The sequence below is a fragment of the Pan troglodytes genome, chromosome 1, assembly GCF_028858775.2.
Source record: "Pan troglodytes isolate AG18354 chromosome 1, NHGRI_mPanTro3-v2.0_pri, whole genome shotgun sequence".
NCBI classification, from domain to species: domain Eukaryota; kingdom Metazoa; phylum Chordata; class Mammalia; order Primates; family Hominidae; genus Pan; species Pan troglodytes.
The window spans coordinates 183801818-183820134 of record NC_072398.2 but is presented as its reverse complement, the minus strand read 5'-3'; the positions used below and the strand labels follow the sequence as shown (position 1 = coordinate 183820134).

General features: G+C 46.3%; 1 protein-coding gene across 2 annotated transcripts; it reads left to right on the top strand.

Moving 5' to 3' along the window:
- Positions 1-2570: 2570 nt before the first annotated feature.
- On the top strand, positions 2571-14870 carry LOC739864 (cytochrome P450 4A22). 2 transcript variants are annotated; one of them, XM_024345592.3, is made up of 12 exons: positions 2576-2820; positions 5923-6064; positions 6712-6756; positions 7249-7376; positions 8410-8534; positions 8903-9057; positions 9498-9604; positions 9691-9881; positions 9978-10111; positions 11007-11071; positions 11218-11294; positions 13742-14870. In XM_024345592.3, the coding sequence occupies exons 1-12, from the start codon at positions 2626-2628 to the stop codon at positions 13935-13937; spliced, it is 1560 nt and encodes a 519-aa protein (XP_024201360.2). In that variant the 5' UTR covers positions 2576-2625; the 3' UTR covers positions 13938-14870. The 2 variants fall into 2 exon arrangements, with proteins under 2 accessions (XP_054538786.1, XP_024201360.2); XM_054682811.1 differs by lacking the exons at positions 8903-9057; positions 9691-9881 and having other exon boundaries at positions 2571-2820; positions 9926-10111.
- The last annotated feature ends 3447 nt before the right edge of the window (positions 14871-18317 follow it).

Sequence of the window (18317 nt, the reverse complement as noted above, 5' to 3'; positions counted from 1 at the left end):
CAGGTTTGTCAAAGATCAGATAATTGTAGATATGTGGTGTTATTTCCGAGGCCTCTGTTCTGTTTCTTTGGTCTGTATATCTGTTTTGGTATCAGTACCATGCTGTTTTGGTTACTGTAGACTTGTAGTATAGTTTGAAGTCAGGTAGCGTGATGCCTCCAGCTTTGTTCTTTTGGCTTAGGATTGTCTTGGCAATGCGGGCTCTTTTTTGTTCCATATGAAATTTAAAGAAGTTTTTCTAATTCTGTGAAGAAAGTCAATGGTACCTTGATGGGAATAGCACTGAATCTATAAATTATTTTGGGCAGTATGGCCATTTTTACTATATTGATTCTTCCTATCCATGAGCATGGAATTTTTTTCCATTTGTTTGTGTCCTCTTTTATTTTGTTGAGCAGTGTTTTGTAGTTCTCCTTGTAGAGGTCCTTCACATCCCTTGTAAGTGGTATTCCTAGGTATTTTATTTTCTTTGTAGCAATTGTGAATGGGAGTTCACTCATGATTTGGCTTCTGTTTGTCTCTTATTGGTGTGTAGGAATGCTTGTGATTTTTGCACGTTGATTTTGTATCATGAGACTTTGCTGAAGTTGCTTATCAGCTTAAGGAGATTTTGGACTGAGATGATGGGGTTTTCTAAATATACAATCATGTGATCTGCAAACAGGGACAATTTGACTTCTGTTTTCCTATTTGAATACCCTTTATTTCTTTCTCTTACTTGGCCAGAACTTCCAGTACAAGCAAAAAACAAACAAACCCATTAAAGACACAGACACTTCTCTAAAGAAGACATATGAGCAGCCAACAAATATTGAAAAAAATGCTCGACATCACTAAGCAACAGAAATGTGAATGAAAACCACATCTCACACAAGTCAGAATGGCTATTATTAAAAAGTTTCAAAGCAACATATGCTGGCTAGGCTGCAGAAAAAAAAAATCATGTGTATACATTGTTTGTGGAAATGTAAATTAGTTCTGCCACCGTGGAAAGCAGTTTGGAGATTTCTCAAAGAACTTAAAATAGAACTACTATTTGACCCAGCAATCCCAATGTTAGCTATCTATCCAAAAGAAAATAAGTTGCTCTACCAAAAAGACACCTCTACTCATACATTCATCACAGCACTATTCGCAATAGCAAAGACATGGCATCAACCTTGGTGCCCATCAATGGTGGACTGGATAAAGAAAATGTGATACATATACACAGTGGAATACTAGGCAGCTGTAAAAAAAATAATGAAATCATGTTCTTTGCAGCAACATGGATGAATTGGGAGGCAATAATCCTAAGCAAATTAACACAGCAACAGAAAACCAAATACCACATGTTCTCACTTATAAGTGGGAACTACATGTTGGATACTTATGGACATAAATATGGGAACAATAGACACTGGGGACTACTAGAGGGGTAGGTACAGATATGAGTAAGCATTGGAAATTTGACTAATATATACCATACTCACTACCTGAGTGGCAGAATCATTTGTATCCAAACCCTCAGCATCACACAATATACCAGTGTAAAAAACCTGCATACGTACCTGAATCTAAAATAAAAGTTGAAATTATAAAAAGAGGAACAAAAAGAATGCTCATGCACAGATATGCATGTAAAAATGCCAGGGAGGTTTAATTCATAGCAATAGTTGCTATTTAACCTACTTTACTTGAGGTTGACAAAGAAATCATTTTTTAAATATTAATTTCTGTTTAGTACAGATTGTCCTTAGTCAGGGCTCCTAAACAGAGTGCAAAGTTCTGATTGTATAATTACATACTATTGTAGGATGAAAGAGAATTGGTAAACAGGCTCCTGCTGTGGCTATAGTACTAGACTGAAGTAGGACTAAAATTGCTCTAGGACTTTCTCTGGTAGAGAAGGTAGACCTATCAATGGGGGAAAAAGTCATAACTAACATGATGTAGAATTTTTTTAAATTGTCATGTATATGAATTGAGAAAAAAATCATGCTATGGATATTATGAGACCAGTGTCCCCAATGGAATAAAATAGAGTACTTGAACAGCTGCCATGTTAGCATCTGTTTGTCCATATCATCATCCAGTTAATAGAAAGACATAATTCCCACTCCTCACTCAATATATAGATGGAAGTGGTTTTTATGGTAAATAAAATTAGATTGCAATAAGACAAAAGTAATGATTCAGGGCTTGGTTAATGTTAAGTTTAAATATACATATCATGTTGAGAATTTTCTTTGAACACATAACAAAAAAAAAGTGCTACTGAATGAACATTATTGCAATGTAGTAAAGCAGAATGCAATTTCCTTGAGGTCAGCATTCAAGTCTGTTTTCCTCGCAGCGGTGCCCACACACCTAGCATACTGCCTGGCACACAGTAAATGCTCATTAAATATTTGTGAGGTACATGGACAGGGAAATGTGGTAGACAGCTGATGAAGCTGTTCTCCCACTGCTCCCCTAGGTGGATCATCCATAGTCAATCGATTCTGAACTCTGAGGTCCAAGTCTGCCCTCCCCCTTCACTCTCCCCACAAGTGGGAGGGACAATCCTCCCATGACTTAAGCACAGGTGGACAGGGGTGGTCAGAGAGAGGAAGGGGCACTCAGAGATCCAGCAGGTGCTGCACCATGAGTGTCTCTGTCCTGAGCCCCAGCAGACTCCTGGGTGGTGTCTCCGGGATCCTCCAAGTGACCTCCCTGCTCATTCTGCTTCTGCTGCTGATCAAGGCAGCTCAGCTCTACCTGCACAGGCAGTGGCTGCTCAAAGCCCTCCAGCAGTTCCCGTGCCCTCCCTCCCACTGGCTCTTCGGGCACATCCAGGAGGTAGGGAGGAACTCAATGGGGGAGTGGGAGGGCAAGGAAGGATGCGGCTCTGAGACCCTGGTCACAAAATCCATAGAGCAAAGCCTTGTTTTGTAACAAACGTGAGGCCTCATAGGAACACCCAGCCTACCTCTCTGGTTTCAGCTTGTCCCAGTCATGAGGAGCTCACTCCTCCCATGAAGCCCAACCTGCTGGTCCTCAGCTCTATCACCCATGCCCTCCTTCTGCAGATATCAAGTGTGTCTTGGCAGTCCTGCACATGGAGGGCAATGCCTGATTGTCTCCATACTGATTACCCCATAAGCCTTGGCTTTTCTCAAAGAACAAGGCTTCTAGATGCTCCCTGTCCAGTCACTCAATGCCATTGTCTCTGCCTGGCCCTGTGTTTGCCTGGGAGCACAGACACCCATCTGAGGACTCTGTGCCATGAGGAGTTCATGGTCTGTGAAGAATACAGGCAGGAATTTGAGAAGGTATCAGACTGCAGGAAAAGAGCTCACTCTGCTGGGGTGGATATCTGAGGCAGAGATCTGCTGGTGTAGGGGGCCAACTGGCTAAGTAAGTTTCCCCAAGACTCACGGAATTTCCACAACAGGTGATTTAGGACCTGAAAACCTGACAATTGTGGGTACACATGAAGGGGGCAGCCTGCATGATGTCCTCCAAGTGAGGAGACTGGTGTTTGAGTTGCACATTGAACAGGGTGTATTGACCTCCTGGCTCTCCTCCCACGCACCCGGACTGTGAGCTCCCTGGAGGTGAGCATGTCATCCCCTTCCTGTGCCCCGGCAATCAGCAAAATCCTGGCACAGCTTGATGGTCAGCTCAGGTGAATAGAGCAAGCTTGTCCAACCCATGCCCCATGGGGCTGCATGTAGCTCAGGATGGCTTTGAATGTGGCCCGACACAAATTCGTAAACTTTCTTAAAACATTATGAGATTATTTTGCAATTTTTTTGAGCTCATCAGCTATCATTAGTGTTCGTGTATTTTATGCATGGCCCAAGACAATTATTTTTCTTCCAATGTGGCCTAGGAAAGCCAAAAGATTGGACATACCAGGTGTAGAGGAACAGAGGAAGAAGAGAAAGGAGCAGCAAGAGGGCTGAGGAGGGACACAGCCCATCCCCTGTGTACTGCTATCCCTGCATGGGGAGAGGGGCGGGTAGGAACAGAGCAAGGTAAACGGCTGCATGGAGAGGGACTCACCAAGGTGCTATGAATTGAACACACTTAAGTAGAGATAGGGGTTGCAGGGAGCTGAGGCCTATTGTTTCTCAGCAAAGGAGGCAACATAGTTCTCAGCAGAGCAGAACCAATGTGGGGACCTGACAAAGTTCTAGCCCTATATGGACTGGTCCCAATACCACTCTGCCTTCTTTCCCATTCTCCTCTTTTACCATATGTTACTCATTACCTCACTACCTGCCTCTGCATTTCAACCTCTAGGCCTCTGATCACAATGTGCTTGCTACCTGGAATTATTTTCTCACTCATATCTATCGGTCAAGGCCCAGCACCAAGCTACCTTCTTCAAGAAGGCCTCCTGGGTCTCCCAGAAGTGAAGGGCCGACTCTTTTTTCTATGGGCTATCCTTCTCAAGAGGCCAGAGCAGTGTTAACTTGACTTAGTTACTGTTCTGCAGTGTCATAAGTGTGGGATTCTTCTGGGAGAGACCATCTCTGATTTATGTTTGTAACCTAATAGTCCCTCAGTAAATGATGACTCAGTGAGTGAGGAAGAGCTTTCTAATGTTCAGTTCTGAGTTAGGTCCCTCTTCAAAGCTTCCCCAGATGCTTGTCCTTCATTCCATATAGTGTCCATTATCCCCTACTGCACAGCCTCTAATCTTTCTTATCCCCCAACTAGACTGAAAATTCCACACAGATAAGGACCACAGCTGTGTCCTAACGCAGTGCCTGAGCCACATTGGGCACATAGTATGTGTGCAGTAAGCATGGGCTGAATGAAGGAGCCTACCCCACAGTAGGGCAAGCTGCCTCAGAGCTGGACAATATGATTATCAGAAGGAGGTGGGCAGACATTAGATACTTATGTGGTAGACAGTTGCTTTGAGTTACTAGAAGCAGTTGAAATAAAGAAGAGTTGGCCACATGGAACATCACTAGGACCCAATGTCTTTGAGGGTTCCAGATGAGATTAAAGCAAAGCTGAGTCTTGAAAGCTGAGGAGAGGTGGCTGCTCTGTGGCAGACGGAAGGGCATTCAAGGTAGAGAAAAGAGCAAGTGCCAGGGCCCAGAAGAGTGAGCAGGTGTAGCTGGTGTGTGAATCAGCAGCAGTGGTGGCATTGGCATTGGAGCTGAAACAAACGGGTGATGGTGGAATTGCCAGCAGGGCTGGAGGCAAGAAAAGAGAAGTTGAAGCCAGAAAGCCAAGGGCTTTGTGATCCACATCGAAGAGTTTAGAAAGATGACTGCAGGCAGCAGGGAGCTCATAATTCATTGATAAGTGGAAATGAGAATAAGAAACCCAAATCTCAAAATTATTGTCCAACACCAGCACCATATGCATATACTCAGACTCCATCCCATAAATCTGTACATATTCAACATGTAGAATACTATTATGCACACAATTTTATAGTTAATCTTTTTTTGCTTAGCCATACACATCCCAAACGCTATTTTATCTCAACAAATATTTACCATATATTCTGGGACAATATTGAAAATATAACAAGTATGATTATATAAAATTATTGTGTAATTTAAAATGTTCACATTAATTCATTTTATTCTCTAGATATACCAAATGATTTTACAAATCTGCCCATCAAGTCATACGAGTTATGCACATTGCCCATGGAAATTGTTGTATTTATGACTTCCAGAGATGTTACACAGCATGAAGACAATGGCTGACTTAAATTTCTGCTGGCAGCATTGAGTGAGGGCTCATAGCGCTTGGCCTAAGGTCAAGTCCTGGGGAGATACAAAGAATCTGGATCACAGCTCAGGTCATCAGAAACAGATCTAAATCCGTAACCTGCGCTACATGGCTCCTGTAGTTGTCCTGCCCTTCACTCCTGCTGCAAAGACTAGAAGTAAATGAAAGTGTTCATCTCTCTACCCTCGTTGACAGTTCCAACACGACCAGGAGCTACAACGGATTCAGGAACGGGTGAAGACATTCCCAAGTGCCTGTCCTTATTGGATATGGGGAGGCAAAGTTCGTGTCCAGCTCTATGACCCTGACTATATGAAGGTGATTCTGGGGAGATCAGGTGAGATCAAACCCCCATCCCAACTGCAATGTGTCTTCCCTCTTGACACATGCTCCTGGGTCTGTAAAATTCCAGAAGAGAGTGGCTGTTCAAACATCAATATCTGAAACCTCTCCCACACATCCACCAAGCCCACCATGCCCAGGCTGTAGTCAAAAATATTTACTGAATACTGAATGTTTAAAACAATATGTGGGGCTGAATTTTCTATACTTTTCTATTTCTCTATTAAGAAAATTGAGGTTTTCTGAAACGTAAATTGCCCCAGATCTGTAAAACAAATTTCATACCCACATTGACTTGGGTTTCGAAGCTCTAATTGTTGCCTGTCCTGGTCAGGAGGTGACTAGGAAAACATCAATGTAGAAAAACCCATGGCTCTGTATTATTCATTGTCATTGAAGACCTAGCCTATGTATCTCACCAATTCACCTTCCTAGCCCTCTGGGTGTTTTCCTGCTGGAACACTGAGTCTGTCTTCCTGAGCCCACACTGACCTTCAGGACAGAAATAGAAGTGGATGGGAGTCAAGTGGGAGGTGACATGGGTCAAACTGCCAACTGACAGACACCAAGAACTGATGCTGCCTCTGAGACTGCCTTCTTAGTAACTCCTAGTTTCCTATAAAGCCCTTTCTTGCCTTTCAGACCCGAAATCCCATGGTTCCTACAGATTCCTGGCTCCATGGATTGGTATGTGTGCAAACTAGGACTGCAGCCCACTCCCTAGTTAGGTTTGAGTTATTTATTTGGCTCACAGAGAACAACAGATTAGAGGCCACCACTATCATGACCTCATCCCCAAATCAAGCCTCATTTCCCTCTTCTAACAAGACCCTCACCCCTTCCTAATGCTGGTGCAAACCTTCCTGAGGCTCAGCTTCTTCCATTTCATGTCTCAGTTCTCTACAGACATCCTTGGCCTCACATTTATTTTACATCTGCCCACAACCCTTTTCAAGCTTTATCTCACAGCTGTCATAATCACATGCATGTAGCAGCTCAATCAGAATATTCACATACCTGAAATATACCTCCTTTTCCTGCATTTGCCCATGATGTGGCTTCTTCTGGATAGTTCTTCCCCCAAGAAGCCACCTTTCTCCCGCCCAAATTGTCACCAGTCATCCCTAGGTCCGTGCAGCCTCTGATACACACACATACACACATTCGTGTCTACCTTAGGGTACGGCTTGCTCCTGTTGAATGGGCAGACATGGTTCCAGCATCGACGGATGCTGACCCCAGCCTTCCACTATGACATCCTGAAGCCATACGTGGGGCTCATGGCAGACTCTGTACGAGTGATGCTGGTGAGTCCATGTCTCTCTCCTCTCCCCACATCCACTTGCAGCACACGCTCTCACCAACTCCACTCTCAACCCTGTGTCCCACAGGCAGACATAGACATAGACACATGGAACAACACTCTCAGGTCATTGCTGTGAGAGTAGAGGGTTCCCCAGAGTTGTATAAGGTAGGAGAACACCCAGGCATCAGGTCAGATCCACACTTTGTTCCCCACAATAGGAATAGAGATTCATGATGAACACAAGGCCCTTCTCCTCCCACTTTGGAACCTCAGCACAAGGGACTGGAGGCGTATGCAATCTTGTTGGACAGTAGGACTTCCTATGCTGGCTGGCCTGGGCAATGGCAGCTTCAGTGGCAGCATGGACAAGCCAAGATGTCACCCACCCAGGCTCTGGCCTGGGGCCCCAGGTTTCTGCATGGATTTAAGCCACCCTGGGAAGGAAATGAACATCAGGTCTATGTTCTCAGAGCGATACCTGCCATAGATAGCATCATCTCCAGTCAGGACTCTGATTTCTCACCCAACTGTGCCCAGCACATTTTGATGAATGGAAAAGAATTGAAGTCCCTGTTTTCTCTACAACACAGTGCCCATACTAGCCCCTTAAGCTATCTTTGGCACTGAAACTTTCTGCCCTAAAGTTGGTGTCCTACTAGTCCCTCAGAACTAGCTCAGCTCTCAGAACACTGAAGAGTCCCCCATTATTTATCCCAGAACAACAATAACAACAAAATTTTCGCAACCATATGTCCTAACTGAATCTCAAAATTCAATACTTAATCCATGCTATTGTGAGAGGATCTGTTGAATGTTGTATTAAAAGTGTGTGAGAATTAGGCGTCAGTTTACCAACACTGGCTTTACAGTCCCAGTTTCTACAATGCATCTGCTCTGTAAAGTGAAGAATCCCAACCAAGATATCTGCAAGCTACAGGAAAAAACAAGATATCTGCAGGTACATGAAAAAGCCAGGCCTTATTAGCAAAGCACTTCTTGGAGATTAAGAAGGTCCATGCCCCCTCCCACCACAGGACAAATGGGAAGAGCTCCTTGGCCAGGATTCCCCTCTGGAGGTCTTTCAGCACGTCTCCTTGATGACCCTGGACACCATCATGAAGTGTGCCTTCAGCCATCAGGGCAGCATCCAGGTGGACAGGTCAGTGACAACCCTCCAGCTGCAGGGCCCTTGTTCTTATCAAGTGGAGTGCACATACCTGAGGGGCAGGTGGGGCAGCGTGAAGGCTCACCGCCACACAAAGGAAGAGTCAGTCCCTGACCAAACTCTAATTCCAGTCCAGACCAAACAAAGTCTCAGGAACAGATGCCTAATTCCTAGCACAGGTGGACCCTGGATGTTCATACCATCTGATAAAGGCCAAAGGATAATAGGGCTGTAAGATAGAAGAAACATTGCCTCAAGGCTGCTTGTCCCCATTATCTGAGACTGCCTCCTCTCAGACCCCATTCTACTTCTGGGTAATGGGCCCACCCCTACTGCGGTCTCTTCTTCATACTCTCCCTCAGGAATTCTCAGTCCTACATCCAGGCCATTAGTGACCTGAACAGCCTGGTTTTTTGCCGTATGAGGAATGCCTTTCATGAGAATGACACCATCTACAGCCTGACCTCTGCTGGCAGCTGGACACACCGCGCCTGCCAGCTGGCCCATCAGCACACAGGTTCTGTCTCTTCCTCTTGTCTCCCAGCCTTTCCCAGGCACAGTGAAAGTACCTGCCCTGACTCCTCAGGCAGAGGAGGCCCCTAGTAACCCTGCAGAACGCAGAACACACTCAGCCTGGGGAATTCCCTTGCTCAGGGGCTGGGAGCTGAGATGTGAGGGGCCAGATTCTGTGCCTTGGTTTATCAATGTCCCCACATGGAGATAACGGAATGAGACCCTGTCCAAACAGCATTCAAGCGGAGCCTCCATGAACTGTGCCACTGGCGGGAGGGGTGCCCTGCCTCACACAGTACTAGAGCTTCCACCCCTGACCCTGCACCCACACTCACATTCATGCTGAGATCTACCAGGCACCCACACTGGGGCAGTTGCGCAGCTAGGCCTCCTGGGGGCTGCTGACGGTCTCAGCTCTGCCTGGTAACCATTGTTCTGGTACAGACCAAGTGATCCAACTGAGGAAGGCTCAACTACAGAAGGAGGGGGAGCTGGAGAAGATCAAGAGGAAGAGGCACTTGGATTTTCTGGACATCCTCCTCTTGGCCAAAGTGAGTATGTGTAGGAGAGGCCTGAGTCTTTGCCCAGAAGTACAGAGCAAGAGACAAGCCCTGCACTTTCACCACGGTCTTCCCAGATGGAGAATGGGAGCATCTTGTCAGACAAGGACCTCCGTGCTGAGGTGGACACGTTCATGTTTGAGGGCCACGACACCACAGCCAGTGGGATCTCCTGGATCCTCTATGCTCTGGCCACACACCCCAAGCATCAGGAGAGGTGCCGGGAGGAGATCCATGGCCTCCTGGGTGATGGAGCCTCCATCACCTGGTGAGTGAGGGCTCAAAAGATGGGGTTCCCTGCCTTCTCCACAGGGGCCCCTGGTCTGCCCAGGCCTTGCTGGTGTTCAGGATGGACTTGTTTCAGGAACCACCTGGACCAGATGCCCTACACCACCATGTGCATTAAGGAGGCACTGAGGCTCTACCCACCGGTGCCAGGCATTGGAAGAGAGCTCAGCACTCCCGTCACCTTCCCTGATGGGCGCTCCTTGCCCAAAGGTATGAAGTTTCCCCACCCTCTCACCCAAAGTCTCCACGGGGACGTGTGGAGGGTGAGAAATCCATGTGTGCTTCAGAGTTCTGTACATCTCTGGGTCTCCCTTTTGTTCTAAAAAAATCAAAAACATACTTTGTATTTAGGATGAATTTGAAAAGTCTGGCCGAGAGCTTGAACCCACCGAAAGTTCAAGAAATAAATGTTAATCTCTGAATGTGGCCTTGGGTCAGTAACTGTAAAATCCTATTCCTTGAGATGTGCAGGGCTGGAAAAAGAATCAGACAAGGGCAGAGAGGGATGTGTTTCTTTCCTCATGGGGTCAGTGCAAAAGAGGCTTATCAGGAATCTCATTTCCTGGGTCGGCTGTTGTCCAGTCTCTGAGGAACCCTCAGGTTGATGGCAGAGAGCAGCCAATGACCAGATCTGGGGCCACCAAGGCTCAACTCCCTGGGTTCTGGTCCCAGTCCTGCTATAACCTAGTTGTGTGAACATAGACATGACAATTGGTCTCTCTGAGATTCAGGTATCTCCCCTGAAAACTGAGAGCAAAAGAATGTCTTCCTTGGAGCATTGTTGTATTGAGTGAGTTCATGTATATTCTCCAATGACCCTTGGAGGATATTTGATGAATGTGAAATGTCACTGGACTTACTCTAAAGAGTAATGCTCTGATTCTTTCTTGCTTCTCATTCCTGCATAAATGGTTGTCTATTCATCATCTGAACTCACATGCTTTGTCAAGCCTAACCCACCTGCGTAATGGCAGAATCATCCTAGTCAAAGTGACAATTTATAGAAAGTAGGTGTTTTGGGCCTTCTTTTGCCCCTGCAGGCTGAAGTACCAGGCCACCCCATGCAAATGATCGGTCTTCTCTCTCTTTCCAACCTGCACCACAGGTATCATGGTCTTCCTCTCCATTTATGGCCTTCACCACAACCCAAAAGTGTGGCCCAACCCAGAGGTATGTGGTCCTTGAGAGGAGGAAATGGGGTGATCTCTCAAGACCAATACCTTCTCCTGCTTCCACCTCTGGGAGTACTGTCCCCTCATGGGTGGCAAGTAGGTGCTGGATCCTTAACTATCCTGGCTCTGGTGCTCTCTCTGCAGGTGTTTGACCCTTCCCGTTTTGCACCGGGTTCTGCTCAACACAGCCACGCTTTCCTGCCCTTCTCAGGAGGATCAAGGTGAGACGTCCCGTGTGGTAATTGGAATAGAGAAATGAGGGAAGTCTCTGGTCAACCCTCTGATCTTTGTGAGCCTGATGTTCATATGTGGCATCTTCAGGTGTGCTCTTAAATGTTGGTATTTGTGGGAAAGTCAGGCACCTGGTGTGGGCGTCTCTGTGTACAAAAGGAAGGTGGCATTCAGAGCACCCCATGGAGACTTTGCTCCCTCTGCTTCTTCAAATGGGCAGCCTGAATTCACTGTCAGTGCATGTTCCAAACTTCAGTATATTCATGTATTTTCCTCACTTTAAGGATATGAATTCTCAAAATTAGATATTCTCCAGTAAATTCAACTTCAGCTGTTTGCTTTTCTCAGTTGTCAGGAATAGTAAACTGTAGATTTCTCTCTCCCCACACATCCTCAATGCAGCACACTACCTTCCCTATTTAATTCACTAGTCTGTCATAGAGATGAATCATTGAAATCTTTGCATCTGTTTATAATACAGATGACCTGCAAGTCCTACCTTTCAAGCCATATAAGGGAGAGGTTAAGGTAGCCCTTTGAAGAAAGTTTTACAACAGTGTGTGTCATATCATACATTTTTCTGTCTTGCCCAATGACATTTTTACTTCATTATATAGTGTTCACATATTTACGTCTATTTCCCCATTTGGCAAATTCTGTACATGCCTTAGGAACTTTATACCATAGTTCTATAATCCACTTAGCACAATATTCGCCAAAAACATAAAAATGTGAACAGTACACTGTCTTGGAGAGAAAAGCCCAATAATTATCATATAACGCACAACATTTGAAGCCTCCTGGTATGTGAAATATAAAACACACTTGAAATAGCTGTTGAGCTGGAGAGGAAAACTCCAGAATGGCTGCGGTGGAAATCATCGTGGCATCAGGAATCGTCCTGTGACATACACAAGGGCAAAAATGATACAAATTCTTAGTAGAAACAAAGTTTGTTCAAAGAAATAATTATGTGACTTCTTCAAATGGTGAGTCCACTTACACAGAACAGGAAAGCTTCCTCCTGAAACTCCTTCTCCAGCACTGGTCTGTCTATCCCAGCATGAGAAAGTCCTTGTAAACATTGCCTGCAAATCATGTCGCTGCCACTAGAGAACCGGAGAGCATTCCTAAGCTCCATTTCTAGCGCAGAACTAATATTTTACTCTCAGTGTATTTCATTCTATTTTATTCATTTTAAAACTTTAATAACATCATTCAAATATAAAAGTATTTCTTAAGCTACCTCTCTGGGTCAAGTCCTATGCAGCATGATGAGAAAACAGAGATAAAAGGTACAAAAATGTGTTGTACAGAAATATATCCTGTGCTCCAGACACACATCGTTCCATCAACCATCCTTTCACTCATTCACTCACTGAGTGGCATGTTGAGTGTCCCTGTCCCTGGTGCTGTCCTTGGCACTGGACTGTGAGTGTTCATGGATAAATCATGAATGCTACCTGGGGGCCTGGGAGGGAGAGGCCCAGCTGGCAGGGAGTGAGAGGCAGCTGGGCTGTGACTTTAGCCTTGAGGATGTGGCAGGCAGAGGTGGAGGGAGGACATTCTCGCCATCTCCACATGAACAGGGCTAGGATGTGGGCTGGACAGGTAAAATGTGGGTGAGACAAGAGCCCACGGAGGGCTTGTCTGCCGGCTGAGGCATTGGGATGCTGTCCCACCTGTGATGAAGAGCGTGGGAGGGTCTGAGCTGGGCTGTGGCTTCAGTGTGCAGGGAGGGGAAGCAGAAATCCAGAAAGTCCAAGTGAGAAGACTGAGGAAGGACAAGGATGGACGTTTCTGGAGTAGAGTTAGAAGGCTACAGGGGCTGGTGGGTGGAGGAGTGAGGTTAGACAGGAGCCCGGACCCTGGGGTGGGAGGCAGGTGGGGCAACACTGAGGATCACCCACCCAGTTCTCCTCCAGGAAGCCTCCCACTGCCCTTCTGACTCCCTTAATCCACCCATCGGGGACCCCCTATGAGGATTCATGTCCCTGTGTGTCCCACTACGTGGGAAGCACCTGAGAGTGTGGCCCACCCTCACCCTACAGGACCTGAACTGACCTCCGCAGTGGAGAACAAGAAATGTTTGTGGAGGAGTGAACAAACCATTGATTAACTCTTTATTTATTCATGTGATTAGACTCTGTGCCTTAGAGCCCTGGCCCTGTCTTGATAGAGGGTTTCAGGCTGCTGAGAGCAGAGGTAGAAGGTAGGAGTTAGGAGTTAGCCCAGGAAGACAGCTCTGTCCAAGGTTTGGGACAGTGTGAAGCCAGGATGGGGTAGAAGTGTCCGTGGGCTGTAAGTGTGCAGGGGCTGGACACATGAGGTTGGGCACTGAATGTCCAGCTCAGGGCTGGGGTCAGGGGCCAAAACCTGCTCAGATCAGAATGGGGCCTGAGGACACTTCTCAATTCATTGTCTCCGCCTGGCCCAGGAACTGCATCGGGAAACAATTTGCCATGAACGAGCTGAAGGTGGCCACGGCCCTGACCCTGCTCCGCTTTGAGCTGCTGCCTGATCCCACCAGGATCCCCATCCCCATGGCACGACTTGTGTTGAAATCCAAAAATGGAATCCACCTGCGTCTCAGGAGGCTCCCTAACCCTTGTGAAGACAAGGACCAGCTTTGAGGGCCTCCACCTGCCATCCTGTCTTCCTGACCCCCACTCCTATCTCCTGCCTGTCTGCCTCTGTCCTGCTTTCTGTCTGCCCACCTTCCCTTCTTCCCACCTGCCTGCTGTCCCCTAGTCTGCCTGCCCTTCTCTCTCTCACCTTTCTCCAAGCTCCCTACCTGCTTGTCTACCTGTCTCCTACCCACCTGTATCTCTTGTTGGGAGAAAAGCTCAGTGTTGGGAGAAGCTGAGGCAGAGCTTGCATGTCTGACATAATGTAAAAGAGTCTTGGATCATGTCCAGGATCCAGGGTCTAAAACCCCTTGTGGCCTTTGGAACACCAAGCTCTGTGCTGAAGGGTGGAAGGCTACCCTGATGCACCATAACCGAAACCCAGGGCATAAAACCCCTCGTGGCTTGGATAGAATCCAGGGCTCATGGCTCTGGAATGTGTCTGGACTTGCTGGCTCCTTGCTCCTTGCTCTCCCAGGATCAATTGTATCTTCAGTTAAAAGAACCTGCTCTCCATTATCTCAAGTAGCAGAGCAGATGCTAAACCGTCACAGCTGTAAATTGTGTGCTTAATGCAACATGCCCTTTCGACCCCCCCCCCCCCATTCTCACCACCTGTTTCTTTGTTTGATCACCAATAAATAATCTGCACTTCCAGAGCTCGGGGCCTTCACAGTCTCCATACTTAGCTTTGGCGCCCTGGACCCACTTTCTCTCTCAAACTGTCTTTTCTCACTGCTTTGACTCTGCCGGACTTTGTCACCCCCACAACCTGGTGTTGGGTCCGATAACCCCAACATCCCTGAATCTCCACCCACCTCCCAAACTCCTGCCTGCCCTCCAGACTGTCTGCCCATACACCTGTCTCCTTCTTCCTGCCTGCTTGTCTGTTCCTATATTAGTATCCTATTACTGCTGTAATAAACTATCACAATCTCAGTGATTTTAAATAACGACTTTTATTCTCTTACAGTTCTGGAGGTCAAAGTCAGATATGGGTTTCACTGGATGAAAACAAGTTCTGGACAGGGCCAAACCCCCACCCCTAGAAGATTTCAGGTAGAGCCCTTGGCTTTTCAGCTCCAGAGCTGCCTTTTTTTGCATTCCTAGTACTGTCCCCTCCTTCTTCTTTAAAGCCAATGGCATCTTCAAGTCTCTCTCTCTGTGACTGTCTTCACATCTCTTTCCCTCTTATAAGGACCCTTGTGGTTAGTTACATCAAGCTTATTAAGATAATCAAAGATAATGTCACCACCTCAAGATCCGTTACTTACTCAAAAGTCCATTGTGACATATGCAGTCCCACAATCACAGGTTTCATGAATTAGGATGTGGACAACATGGAGACCCCATTGTTCATCCTGGCACAGCCCCTACCTGATTGTCATCTGATGTGTCCATCTAAATCTCTTCTGTATGCTACCTACCTATGTACATGATTGTCAGCCAGACAATCCCTCTATCTTCCCTCCTCTCTAGAATAAGGTTCACAAGTTTGCATGCTTTGTCTAGCTTCACATGGAAAGTGATAGGGTTAGAAGAGGAGACACTAAGGCAGGGAGATAAATCCCTACTGAAGAGGGAAAATGGAGATGAGGTGTGCCCATTGGTGCCAGAACCCTAGCAGGGCCTGATTTGATCCATCCCCCTGCACACAGCCTCATACCATGTCTCCCCTGGTGCCCACACCCTCTCCAGCTCCTGAGGCTCCCATGGTAGCTGAGTTTAGACAAACGATATTTATCTAGGAGATCAGAGGGAGAAGCTCACACCTGTAGGGAAAAGACTCCAGGCCTCCATTCCATTCAAGATTTAGATTCAAGATGAATCACAGCAAGGCTGAGCTAAGAGCCTGTCTTGCTGTGTTTTGTGTTACTGTAACCGAATACCCAAGGCTGGGTAATTGATCTAGAAAAGAGGTTTATTTGGTCATGATCTGGTGGCTGAAAAGTTTAAGTTTTGGCAGCTCAATCCGATGAAGGCCTCATGCAGCTTCCACTCATGGCAGAAAGCAAAAAGGGAGTAGCATATGCTGAGATTGCATGGTGACAGAGGAAGCAAGAGAGAGACTAAGGAAGCAAGACTCTGTTTTGATCCCGATGTCTTGGAAACCTGTCCATTCCAGATACAGCTAAAACTCAAGCCTGTGAGGTGGAAGGGTCACTAATCTCCTCATAAAGGATCTGTCTCCACGATCTAAATATCTCCCACTAGGACCCACCTCCCAACACTACTGTGTTGGGGATCAAGGCTTCAGGAGTTTGGTTGGGAACATCCCACATCCCAGCTATAGTGAGGCTGCACTGAGCTGAGCAGGAAAGCCTCAAAGGCCTGGTCTGTCATGAGGACCTTGTAAACTCAGCTCTCCACAGTCCCAGTGAGGTGCAGAAAGAGACCCCAGCCTAGCAACGTCACCAGGTACCTGTCAACTTCCCTCATATATGGAACCTGCAGGCTTCTCAGGAAGCTCATGGAGTAGGCAGCTGTCCAGTCAGGGGTGGGAGAAGCCCAGGTAGGCAAATGGGTCTGGCTGGTGGAAGAGGCTGTCAGACCCCAAGCAGCTCCTTCCCAACAGCACTTCTTGGGAACCAACTTCTTGGTTGTCCTCTGCCTCTCTGGCTGGCCACCCTGATGGGGCAGGGGCATCCTCAACCCTGTCCACACTTGGTGACTGCCTGGGTGCTGGTACTGCTGACCCTGGGCCCTGTTCCAGCACCCGGGCCCCATGTACTACCCCTGGGATAGTGTCACTGATTGTCCCAGCCTCTCTTAATGCAGACCTTGCTTCTCTTCCTAAATCTGAACCCAAATGTTCCTCCCACCAATTGCCCACTCCTAGCCCAGGACCTTGGATGCCATAGAGAGAATTTCCTCTGCCTGAGGTCTGAAAGCTCATTCTGTTACTCTGAAAGGGCTTCTCTTCTAGTTTTTGCCTGCAACTAGGACCTCCCTCCAAGTCCCCTGAGTTCCCCGGTCATTGGATTAATTCAGTCCTGCTCTGAGAATGGGCAGGAAAGGGGAGGGCTAGAAAGTCGGTGGTCAGCCAGGAGTGGAGGGAGATGGAAAAACTCGGAGAGGAGAGTGACCTGGGAACATCATGGACAGGATGGCTGGCCAGTCCCCTGGCATCAGGGGATTTACAAGGGCTCATGTTGGCCATGCTCAAAGACCACAGGACAGTGGGCACTCACTCCCATTACTACCCCTAATACCTGGTTGAAAAGAGGAAGAGGAAGCAAATCATATAAGTGAAAGACCCATTGCAATTGGAGAGGTGGAGACCTCAGAGTGATCAATGAGATAAGGAAGATGCACAAGGAGGGGGAATCTGAATATCTCTATGTGAAAGAATGATGTTGAACTTTTACATACACGATATACAAAGTAAAAAAAAAATGGATAGAAGGGTTGAAAGATAGTCCACAGAATGGCAGAATATATTCACAAATCAAATGAGAACATGTAAAGGACTCCAACACACAACAACAAAATACTACAATCCCATTCAAAAATTCAAAGGACTTCAATAGAAACTACTGCAAAGAAGATATGCAAGTGATCCATAAGTGCACCTGGAAAGATGCTCAACTTCATTAGTCATTGGGGAAATGCGAATCAAAACCACAGTGAGATACCACTTCATATCCTTTAGAAAGGCTATAATTATTTTTTAATGGAAAATATGAAATGTTGGACAGAATATGGAGAAATTGAAACTCTTATGAATTGCTGGTGAATGTAAATTGGCATAGCCTATTTGCAAAACCAATTTGTGGTTCCTCAGAAAAATAAAATCACAATTTCCATGGGACCCAGTAATTCCACTTTTGGATGTATACCCAATGGATTTGAAAGCAAAGATTTGAACAGATCCTTGTAAACCAACGTTCACAGCAACACTATTCACAGTAGTCATCAGGTTGAAGAGCCCAAGTGTCCATCAACAGATGAATGGGTTCACAAAATGTGGTATACAGATAATGGAGTATTATTCAGTCATAAAAAGAATGAAGTTCTGATACACACTACAGCAGGAATGACAGTGATAACAGCATGCTAAGTAAAATTTGACAGACATAAAAGGAAAAATATCATATGATTCCACTCATAAGTGGCAAATTCATAGATTAGACAAAGTAGTAGAGAATAACAAGGACTGGGAGAAGACAGAGTTATCATTAAATGATTACAGAGTTTCTTTAGAGTGATGAAAACCTTTTGGAAATAGGTAGTGATGATGGTTGTAAAACACTGTAGGATCTGCTGCCAAGATGGCCAAATAGGAGCAGCTCCGGTCTGCAGCTCCCAGAAAAACCAACGTAGAAGGTGGGTGATTTCTGCATTTCCAATTGAGGTAGCCTGTTCATCAGTTTGGGACTGGTTAGG

Bases quoted from the DNA above. Each gene is read 5' to 3' on its own strand.
- LOC739864 (XM_024345592.3), top strand. From the start codon at position 2,626: ATGAGTGTCTCTGTCCTGAGCCCCAGCAGACTCCTGGGTGGTGTCTCC. The intron at 9,058-9,497 runs GTTCTGTCTCTT...GTTCTGGTACAG, and splicing joins GCTGGCCCATCAGCACACAG to ACCAAGTGATCCAACTGAGG. The intron at 11,072-11,217 runs GTATGTGGTCCT...CTCTCTCTGCAG, and splicing joins AAGTGTGGCCCAACCCAGAG to GTGTTTGACCCTTCCCGTTT.